This window comes from Corapipo altera, unplaced genomic scaffold (assembly GCF_003945725.1).
Source record: "Corapipo altera isolate COAL_440 unplaced genomic scaffold, ASM394572v1 61499, whole genome shotgun sequence".
NCBI classification, from domain to species: domain Eukaryota; kingdom Metazoa; phylum Chordata; class Aves; order Passeriformes; family Pipridae; genus Corapipo; species Corapipo altera.
In genome coordinates, this window is record NW_020885240.1 from 17,757 (window position 1) to 28,350 (window position 10,594).

At 49.0% G+C, this 10,594-nt stretch overlaps 1 protein-coding gene across 1 annotated transcript; it reads right to left on the bottom strand.

Moving 5' to 3' along the window:
• Window positions 1-631: 631 nt before the first annotated feature.
• LOC113940275 (sentrin-specific protease 2-like) lies at window positions 632-10,342 on the bottom strand (the record flags this gene model as incomplete). Its single annotated transcript, XM_027631387.1, has 16 exons — window positions 632-844; window positions 1,333-1,428; window positions 1,653-1,737; window positions 3,095-3,174; window positions 3,283-3,486; window positions 3,815-3,946; window positions 4,099-4,242; window positions 4,608-4,671; window positions 6,231-6,288; window positions 6,926-7,020; window positions 7,464-7,567; window positions 7,692-7,833; window positions 8,415-8,493; window positions 9,138-9,210; window positions 9,423-9,556; window positions 10,198-10,342. Coding segments are annotated over 16 exons (1,698 nt in total), but the record flags the coding sequence as incomplete, so codon positions are not given.
• Window positions 10,343-10,594: the final 252 nt, after the last annotated feature.

Genomic DNA, 10,594 nt, shown 5'->3' on the forward strand with positions numbered 1-10,594 from the left:
CCCTGCACATCCTTGGCAAAGCCAGAATGGTGGAATATCCAACGGGGAAAGGTTCCAGACGGGGCTGGGATGTCCTGGCGCTGAGGGGGCCACAGTGAGAGAACCCCCCTCTGGGCTCTTCCCTCCCCCCCTTCCAGCACCAGGGACACTGTCTTGGAAAGGGCAGGCTCTGGTGTCACCCCAAAACACCTCAGAGCACCAAGCCCCCACCCCAAACACCTCTGCAGGCATCCTTTTGTGTTTGCCCCCAAAAGAGGAACAATTCATCCTCAGACCTGCAGCCCTGAACAGGGAGACATGAAGGGAAGGGGAAAGGACACCTAAAACATTCAGAGCTTGGATCTTCTGTGTCCTTAGGGAAGATAATTATGCACAATGAATTATTTGTAAGGACAAAACACAACCAATTGCCTTTGGAATCGCTCTCCCTTTGGAGAGCCTGAGGTTGTGGCAGACGGAGGCAACCAGTGTGAAAGAAAAGGTGGATAAAGCCCCTCTGCTCTTCCATGAGAGGATCTCCAGGCAAGGAACAGCACAGGGATAGCCCCCAGAGCCCAGGAGAGGAGACACCCCCTCCTCTTCCTTAGGAATTGTGAGCAAGTTAAAAAAACACATGGAGACACCAAACTGGTTTTCAATTAAAAAATAAATTACTCTAATTTATTAACAAGTAAAGTTCCCTTACAATAAGGCTCTTACATAAATTAAATATTTATCTTAACAGTAAGAAATAAATACCTCTCTTTTTTTACAGAACAGTGTTTTGCTAACAGTGCATGTCTCACAGCAGCTGCTGATGAATTATTTCCCACACCATCTTCCGGCGGAAGTAAGGCATGTGCTCCTGGAAAGGAAAGGGAAAAATCCATTAAACAGGAAGGCAGGGGAGAAAGAGGCAGAAAATCTCCATAAACGCCCAGGGAATTCTTGAATGGAAGTTGCTCTTCAGAGCTGTCAGCACCTGCCATTTGGGTACAAGGTGGGTTTCACACAAGGGTGACACACAACCACCCAACAAAGCCACGTTTGCTCTGAAGGATGTTTATTAAAGGCCACCACGCTGGAAAATAACCAGTGTCTGAACTGCTCCAAGGGGGAAACCTGTTTTCCAAGAGATACAAAGGCCAGATATTAGAAACCAGTGGCTGCAGCATCCTGTGGTTGGAACAAGTTGGGTTTTAAGGTCCCTTCCAACCCAAACCACTCTGGGATTCCATGATTCCACGATCTTGCCAAGAAGCAGACACCAGACATGAGGAACAAGCCCTCAGCCCCTGCCCTGGCTCTTGTATCCATGTGGGAAAGGCTGGAGCTGTTTCTCACTTCCCTCACCTGCGTGAAGGTGATGGGTTTGTCTCTGGAGATGGAATCAGCAAATTTGCAAACAAAAACCCCACAGTCACTTCCATTACTTTGTTGAGGGATTTCCTGAGGAACACAAAAAAGATGGAGAATTTTTATGCCTTAATGCCTTGAAAGAGCAGCAATTTGTTCATAGCACACATTACCCACACCAACAACAACTGAAAACCTACTTCCAGAACCCATTTCCTGCTCCCAAACCCAAAGAATAGTCCCAAGTAATCCCTTTTGCTTCCTTGGAAAGTGTTATACCCTCCCTCACATCCCAAATCCAGGCACTGCTCACGGACCTCCGGGCTCAGGCTGCGAAGAGTCCACTCGGAAGCAGTCAATTCCAGCTTTCTTTTTTCCCTGCTTTCCTCTTGCAGGTATTGTCTGTTTAAAACAACACAAAATCACTTTTCATCTCCTCAGTTTAGGGCAACAAAAAAAAAAAAAGCTGCTGAAGAGTGACAGGAAGATGAGTGGCAGTGAAATGTCAGAGGATCCTCACAGCAGCAGATTTAAGGAATGTGGAGGAAAAATCCCAATCTTAAATTTAGAGGCATGGTGAGAGGCTGCAAGTGGGGTTCCCCAAGGCTCAGTATTGGCCAGTCCTGTTTAATATCTTTATCCATGATCTGGATGAAGGGATCAAGGACACCCTCCATCAGTTCACAGATGACACCAGGTTGGGTGGGATGTGGATGAGCTAAGAGCAGGAAGGCTCTGCAGGGGGTTCAGGACAGGCTGGATCCATGGGCTGAGGGCAACGGTGTGAGGGTCAACAGGGTCAAGTGCCAGGTCCTGCCCTGGGGTCACAACAACTCCCTGGAAAGCTCCAGGCTGGGGTGGAGGGGCTGGAAAGCTGGGAAAGGCCTTGGGAGTGCTGGTGACAGCGGCTGGACATGAGCCCAGGTGTGCCCAGGTGGGCAGGAGGCCAAGGGCACCTGGGCTGTGTCACACCCAGAGTGGGCACAGGCCCAGGGCAGGGATTGTCCCCCTGTGCTGGCACCGCTGAGGCCCCTCCAGGGCTGTGTCCAGTTCTGGGCCCCTCAGTTCAGGAAGGACATGGAGGGGCTGGAGCGTGTGCAGGGAAGGGAACGGAGCTGGGAAGGGGCTGGAGCAGCAGGAAGGGCTGAGGGAGCTGGGGGGGCTCAGCCTGGAGAAAAGGAGGCTCAGGGGGGACCTTCTGGCTCTGCAACTCCCTGACAGGAGGGGGGAGCTGGGGGGGTCGGGCTCTGCTCCCAGGGAACAAGGGACAGGAGGAGAGGGAACGGCCTCAGGCTGTGCCAGGGGAGGTTTAGATTGGATACCAGGAGGAACTTGTCCCTGGAAAGGGCTGTCAGGCACTGGCAGGGGCTGCCCAGGGAGGTTTGGAGTCCCCAGCCCTGGAGGTGCCCAAGGAAGGCCTGGCCGTGGCACTGAGTGCTCTGGGCTGGGGGGCAAGGTGGGGATAGGGCACAGGGGGAACTCCATGGGCTAGGAAGGTTTTTCCAACCTCAGGGATTCTGTGGTTTGTCTCTGTGGTGCTCTAAAAAGCTGTTGGATTAAGGTATTTTACTGGTAAAGACATGTAAGGATGTCCAGAACAATGAAAACCTGCCCCAGTTACACTCCAGGTGATTTAAAACACTGAGCAAAACAGAAGAGGGACAAAGTGAGGAGCAGCCTGTGCCAGGGCAGGACCACTCCAAGTGGGGAAGGAAAAAGGCCTCAAAACAATCAAAAGGATAAAAAAGTAGCTACTCACAGCAGGGTTTTACAAATGTTGTCTCCTTTCTGTCCCAAGGAATCAAAGTATTTGATAGTTTTCTTTCTGACATCTATGACCTGGGATTAAAAGGTGAATGTTGGACAAAGCACATCCCAAACCCTAAAGGACTTTTCTTGCTAGTTTTGTTCCTCCCCTCCCCTAAATAAAAGGCCAGTTTGACTCACCAGCAGCGTCCAGTGCACTCTGAGGTGAATGGGCACCAGGATGAGATCCTGTTTGAAGAGATCCACACCTCTGGTCCACCTCCTCACTGCTTTGTAGCCTCCAGAACAGAGTTTGGGGTAGAAGAAGGTACTAAAAGCATGGAGTGCTGGATAGCCTTCCTTCTTACTTCTTTCCACCAGAAGGTTCATGTAGAAATTAATGACCTGGGCCAGAGAGAGGAAAGTTGAGATGTAAGAGAAGGTAGTAACTTGGCAAATGAAAAAGGCACCAACGTGTCTTTGCTGGCCACCCTTGAGTACCCAACTGAGACAAGCCCAGCTGGCAGCTTTGGCTCTGGGAATGTTGCCCTGGGTGACTTGTGCTGTTGGATAAAAGCACCTGCACCCACTCCAGCAACCCAGCCTGACCCCTGGGAGCTGCACAACCCAAGGAAAGGAACCTCCAGAAACAGCAGAGCCATAAGTACCCAGAGAAGGGGTGCTCCTGCACAAGTGCTGGGTTAGAGCATCCCTGTGCTGCAGCTCCTCTCACCTCGTCGTTGAGCCAGCACAGCTGCTGCAGGGTGCAGATGTCCTCACGAGTGACCTTGAGCTTGAAGGCACTGCTCAGGATCTCACCAGGCTCCCCTTTGCCAAAGGCAGCAGAGACTTCCCTCTCCATGGCCTGGAATGGACAATTCAATGGGGAAGGACTCGTGAAACAGGACATGGAGCACAGCAACGTCAAACAACCCCTAAATTCAGCTCAGGTGCCACAGCAACAGGCATTGCAGGGATTTGCTACACCAGCAACAGCACTGGTTTGAGCACAGGTACCTCTGTGAGTGGAGCAAAGTCTTCTGCTGGCTTTTCTGAGCGTGGGAGTGGCTCTCTGTCCACAAAAAAGAAGTCTTTGGACAGAACAGGTGTCACATGAAACTGGAATAACATCCCTTGGGACACTTCAGCTCCACCCCGGCCCTGTTAGACAAAAGGACATGAAGTTACAGAGCAAGCACAGGAGCTTTGGGTGGCACAGTGCAGAAAATCCTGCCTGTGTATCAAGCTGGGAGTGTTTTTTGTACATACAGCCAAGCAGCAAACTCCAAAGTCACTTTTGAGTGGTGACTGCATCCCAACTGTGCCCTCAGAACAGAGGCCAGAGAGGCAGGAAGATCCCTTGGCTTGGACCAACAATAAGAGCACCAGCAAAGCCTCCAAGGTACCAAGCTGAGATCAGGACTAATATTTCTGATTTCCACACTACAAATTTTGTTTTGGATCCTGACCAGAGATGAGTTATATTTTCCTTAAAAAAAGTGAAATAATGACTAACTGAGCCTTACCACTGCAACAGCTTGTTTCCCTGGTATTCCCTGTCCATGGGAGTCTTCTGGTGGTGTGTAGTAGCTGAGGAGAGAGAAAGAGAGGCAAGTGAGTTGGATATCCATCCTATCCATGAAATCCCCAGGAATTCACCTTCTGGATAAGAAGTGTTTCTTCAAGGCTCAATCTGACATACGACAACATCTCAGTTTCCTGCCCCATTCCTTTTGCAGCAGCAACTCTGGGATAGATGAAGAGCTGGAAGCTTTACAAACTTCCTTCCACCTACAGGTGCCAAACTCAGTTTTATTCTTTGGAAAACAGGGGAGCAACCAGCACTTCCTCTATCGAGCGTTTTGGGCCCTCCTGGTGACAAACACCACATGCCTGGAGTTCCACTGCCAGTGGAACAGGAACATCTGCACCTGTCCAAGTGCAGTTGGCTTATGGGAACTATGAGCAGCACATGGAATCTGGGGGGAATGGGACAGCTACGGGGGGTTTACTTGCTTTCTCTAGTCAAGAGAGGCTCTATCCCCCTGTGGAGAGGATGAGCATTAAAACCATGCAGGTTCTGAAGAGCAAACAAACACACAGACATTAGTTGTCCATATCTGTCCCACTGTCACCAAACAATCTCCTTTTCCAAGAGGGAGACCTACAACAGACTCTCATAGTGTCCTACACTCTTACCATGTGCTTTAAAGGCACGTGGTAAGAGAGATCACAGGCCCTGTCAAATTACTTCATTTAGGGGCTAAATCTGAAAAAAAAAAAGGCAAGGAAATGTTCCTTTGACTCAAACCCATCACACTGTACCAGTTATTTCCTTCTCTCCCCTGCAGCTTAGGGGAAGCAGTGACAATTTGACACAGGATGGTGCTGCACAGCTAAATATAGTCCTTGTGTCTAAGGGGGGAGAAGAAGAGGGACTAAACTACCTATAAACAGGACTGCCATGACTGAACGTCTCCCTGCTCCCATCTGTGCTTTCTCCTCTCTCATCTAAGGGCAGGAAGATGAGTAGATCACACTGCCAAACCAAAATCCTTCCCTGGAGCTGCAGCCAAAAGCCCCTTTGCCTCCAAAACCCAAAGGCACCAGCACTGCCAGTCCTGCCACCAAGGAGCCCACTGGCCCCTCCTGGTGAGGGACCACCCAACTGCACACTCCCTTTTTGGGCTTCTGCTCAAACTCAAGGCATCCTGCAGCCACAAAAACTGCCTCAGGCCCTCCAGGCTTTACAAGCTCCCTAAACCTTATGGCTTAGGATCCATAGGAAATGCAGTGTCAGCTCAGGATCCACAGGAATTGCAATGTCAGCTCAGGATCCACAGGAATTGCTACGTCAGCTCATTAATGGTTTGGCACAAAGACACTCACAAGCAACAAGGGATTCTGCAAACCCAAGGGCAACCTAGTGCAGCCACCACTGTTCCCCCCACTGGCTTCCTTCTCCCAGAAAGAAGCAGCTCTGGCAGGGGTGCCAGATTTGAGGAACAACTGGCTTTGAGCAGTTCCACAAACCAGCTGCTCCTTTCCTCCCACACTGAGATGATAAACTGGAGTTGTCTTCTGAGGCTGAGAGACTCATGCCCCCAGAGCCAAAAGAAACAGGGATCATGATTAAAGGACACTCCTACCTGATCATGACACCTCTCTGAGGCAACTGGGGGCTGAAAACATCTCCATGTTTGACACCTGCACAGAAAAGCAGCAAAATGACAACAAGAAGGTGACTTTCCGCCCCAGCAGCTCTTGGTTTCTGGGTGACAACACCAGAACTTTGACTGATGGCTGTATGGTTAGAAGTTCAGACTCTGGCACCTGCTCAGAAATCACTTCAAACCCCACATGATTTCAAAATAAAAGCCCAGATGTGTAAAAAGAAGTAGTGATGAAGCAATATTGAAATAATGAGCAGTGATAAAAAACACCGGGGACAATATTAAACATATATGCAATCAGTTTACGTGGTTTGGAAGCTCTGCTATCATAGAAATAGGCCTGTCTAGCATTAAACTGGATTAACTCAGAGCAGCTCTGAGTTAAGAAGCAGCATCTGGGGGTGCACAGTCACATATTCTCCTCCCCTGGTACAAAAACTCAGGTACCACAACATTCCCCCGGGCAGTGGGGTCACATCTGCAGCTACAAACAGCACTGGTACAGCCATGTCTCAAATACCATTTTAAACCATTTTTTTCCCCTCCAGTAAAACCCTCACAAAGCCAGTTTAGCCAATAAGTAATTATGGTTTGGGAAGGGGGGAGGAAATGCCCTGTTTTCGTTGGAAGCCAACCTACAAAGACCAGACCTGAATCCTGGGGATACTCACTGGCCCTTTGTGTCACACCTGGATAGACACCCCTGGATTTTTGTCCTTTCAGGTGACTCCCAGTTGCCACTGGATCCTTGGAGTGGGTCTGAACCCTTTGGAGTAGCATAAAAAAAAAAAAAACACAGAGAAGAATCACAGTTTTCCCAAGTGATTTGTTACCAGTGCACAACAATTCATTGGAAAGGCCACCATTGATTTGTACCCAACTGTCTCAATTACAGCTGGAAGCCACAGTTAAAGCAATAGAAATATATGAAGTAAAATTAGGCTGTTTAATCCCTTAACAGAACAATCCTGTCACTGGTTCCATGACCAAACACTAACTTCCAGGAGTTTACATCCACAAGCTTGGCTACTGTCAACTCCATGAATACAAGAGTCACATTTTCTGTCTCCACTGTTTCAAGAGAGACTCACCAATTATGACATTTGATTCTGCCCAGAGCCCTGAGAGCAGAAAAGGTTAATTCCCCTCCCCTTCCATGTACAACAGAGTCACCCCCCAAGAGTTAAGGGACATTTTGCTTATAAGTACTTGTTGAAGTTTGCTGGCTGGGGAGAATTAAGACGTCCAGAATATTTTTCCTTGAACAGCTTCAAGATCTCTTTGTATTTCTGGCTTTCTCCTCGACGAACATCCTAAGAGAGGGGAAGGAAAAAAAACTTCAGCAGGAATTCCCACCCCTTCCTCTCGTCTCAGTCTAACTGTGGAGGAACTAGGCAGCAGTTTCATCCCAAAGGAATTCCCTTCTCCCCAGATTACCTCCTCAGCAGCACACAGGGGCCTCCCCACGCTATTGGCTCCTGGAGAGGTGGGACCTGGCATGGGGAGCTCCTTGATGGGGGGCCTGGGTGTCACAGGGCTGTCTGGAGCTGGTTGGATGTGGTGATTATTCTTGTTCAGGCTAAAAACAGCGACAGAAAAGAAACTGTATGAAGAGAACACTCAAACCTCCTGATTTTATTAGTTAGATTTTAATTAACACCTCCTGATTCAAGCAGGGGCACCCACAGCAGGCTGCCCAAGACCTTGTCCAGGTAGGTTTTCCAACATCTCCATGGATAGAGACTCCACCACCTCTCTAGGTGACCATCTTCAGAGTAAAAAAGTGTTTCCCAATGGAATTCTCTGGGGTTTTTAGGGGTGGGGTTTTTTTGTGGTTGTGGGTTTTTCTCTACACTCCTGGTCTCAGCCTCTTGCCAAGTCTAACACTTCCTCCAGCCACAGGAGGTGGAAGTGTTGTACTTGTTCATCTTCCTCAGATCTCCTGTGTGTATGAACTACCTGGATTTAAAGAGCAAGTTTAAAGTTGGTTAAAGAAAAACAAAACCCACAGCTGGAGACCTCCCTTAATACAGAACACCTTGGAAAAATCCTGCTCTGTGGACACAAATACAAATGTTGGGCAACACAGAGGAAGTTCAAGGATGAAAGACAAAAAAAAACCTTCAGGGAAGAAGTGAAAGGAAACAGAAGGATTTTTACCTGAGATATGGCACTCCCTTGTAAGGAAGGGATAGTGCCTCCCTAGCCAAGCACGTGTTGGTGTCACAAGGCATTTTAGCTGCAAGAGAAGAGTGCAAACCATCAGCAACTGTTCAAGGAAACTGGAGTTTCAGGAGTTCAAAGAGCTTCACCAAAGATAAATTACTTTCATTTTCTCCCTTACGTCCTTATATTATTTGTGTTATGTTGCTTCAGATCGGCAACTATGGAATGTTACCAGCCTAAACCTGGACAAAAGAGAGTTATGAGGCTCTACTACCTAAACTTAGCACTTAAAACAATTTCCTTCTGGTAATCTAACAGTGGGCACAACTGAAGGCAACAGACCTGCATCCAGGGCAGCTCCTGAACTGAGATGCCAGGATAAATCACAGAATATCCCTGGAAGGGACCCCAAGGATCATCCAGTCCAACTCCCAGCCCTGCACAGGACACCCCAACAATCCCACCCTGTCCCTGAGGACGTTGTCCAAACCCTCCTGGAGCTCTGGCAGGTTTGGGGCTGTGCCCACTGCCCTGGGGAGCCTGTTCCCAGCCCTGATCCCGATCCAGAAGCAATGCCAGGATGCAGGGAAGAAACAGAGCTCACATTCCAGTATTCCCAGATATTGTGCCTTCACTAATGAGTCCCTAAGCCTGGGGTGGAGCTGCACAGGGCAGCAGCACACAGAAATGAGTGAAGAACTTGCTGTCCAGCCTTACCAACTTCTACTCTGTCCTCATTTGCCACAGAGTCTGTTGCTCTTTCAAATGAAGAGTCAGAAGTGACCTGAGCCTGAAATAAAAACAAAAACAAGCACCAGAGTGAGTACAACCTGAATGTGAACCCAAGCAAACCTCAGGCTTCCCAAAATCCAGTCAGCTCTGCCCTGACTCGGGGCCCAGGGTTTGCTGGTCCACGTTGCAGCAGCAGCTCTGACGGGATCAGCTCACACATGCAGGGATTGACACAGCACAAGCTGAGTTCTCCCCTAAATCTTTGCTCACCCCTTTTCCAGGCTCAGGGAGAGAAGTGGCATCGCCGCCTGAAGCCTCTTGGCACCCACTTGTTGCCTTGGGTGGCAACTGGCTGGCCACAGGAACGTCTTCAGGTCTCTTGTTAGTCCCGCAGACGAGACATTCTGGAAAAAACCCCACACCACCAGGCCAGAAAAGGAAAATTAGGGTTTCTATTTGCATCAACTCCTCGATCCCACCTGACCCAGGTAACTCATTTCAACAACACACCAACAGCCCCTCCCGCGACACCAGGGGCAGCACCATTCCCAAGCAGGAATTAGCAGGAAAAGCTCTGCATTCCCTGAGGGACAGCCACAGCTTTGACTTAAAACACTCTTTGTGCTGCCCTGCAGGGGCTCAGTGCCAGACAGACCTGAGATATCCCTGTACCACACGCAGGCAGGAGTTACCCTTGGTGCAAATACACGGAATTCCCAGGAGGGAAAAAGTTGTTCCCTACTTTTCTCTTCATCAGGCCACAATCTCCAACCCTCAGGCTGGAAGAGCCCTCTAAGATCATCAAGTCCCAGCTCTGCCAAGGTCACCTTTAGCCATGTCCCCAAGTGCCAAATCCACATGGATTTTGAACACTGGGACACACCATCAGTAGGCCCCGGCCCCGTGAGACCCCCTCAGGCCACAAAAACTGCTCAGAAATCCACAGTTTCAGCAGCAATTGTGAAGTACAAAATCCAGAGTTACCCAAGGAACCTCAAACCCAAGGAAAACCAGGCACATTAACCCCTTCTGTGAGGTGCAATACCTGTTTTCTGCTTCTTTTCAGGAATATCATCAGGATCTTCCACAGGTGACGAAACGCTGAGGGAAAGAACAGGCACAACAGTGTTTGGCAACCACAGTTCAGCTCCCAACTTCCCTCCACATATCCCAAAGATCTCCCGTGATCTCTGGGATCATCCCACTAAACCATACGAGGCCTCTTTTTTTCCTTTCTTTTAATGCTTCGTGATGTTTTACATGTGTTCCTACCACCAAAAAATTCCTTAAATGTGTAAAGTTTTCCTCTTTCCTCGAGGAGAGCAGCATTCCAGAGGTCACTTAGCCATCCAGGTTCATGTCACTACATTGAGTTGCAAAGGAAAGTTTAAGTAGGACAGGAAATAAAAGGTGGGAAAGCAAGTCCTGCTTACATCCACTTC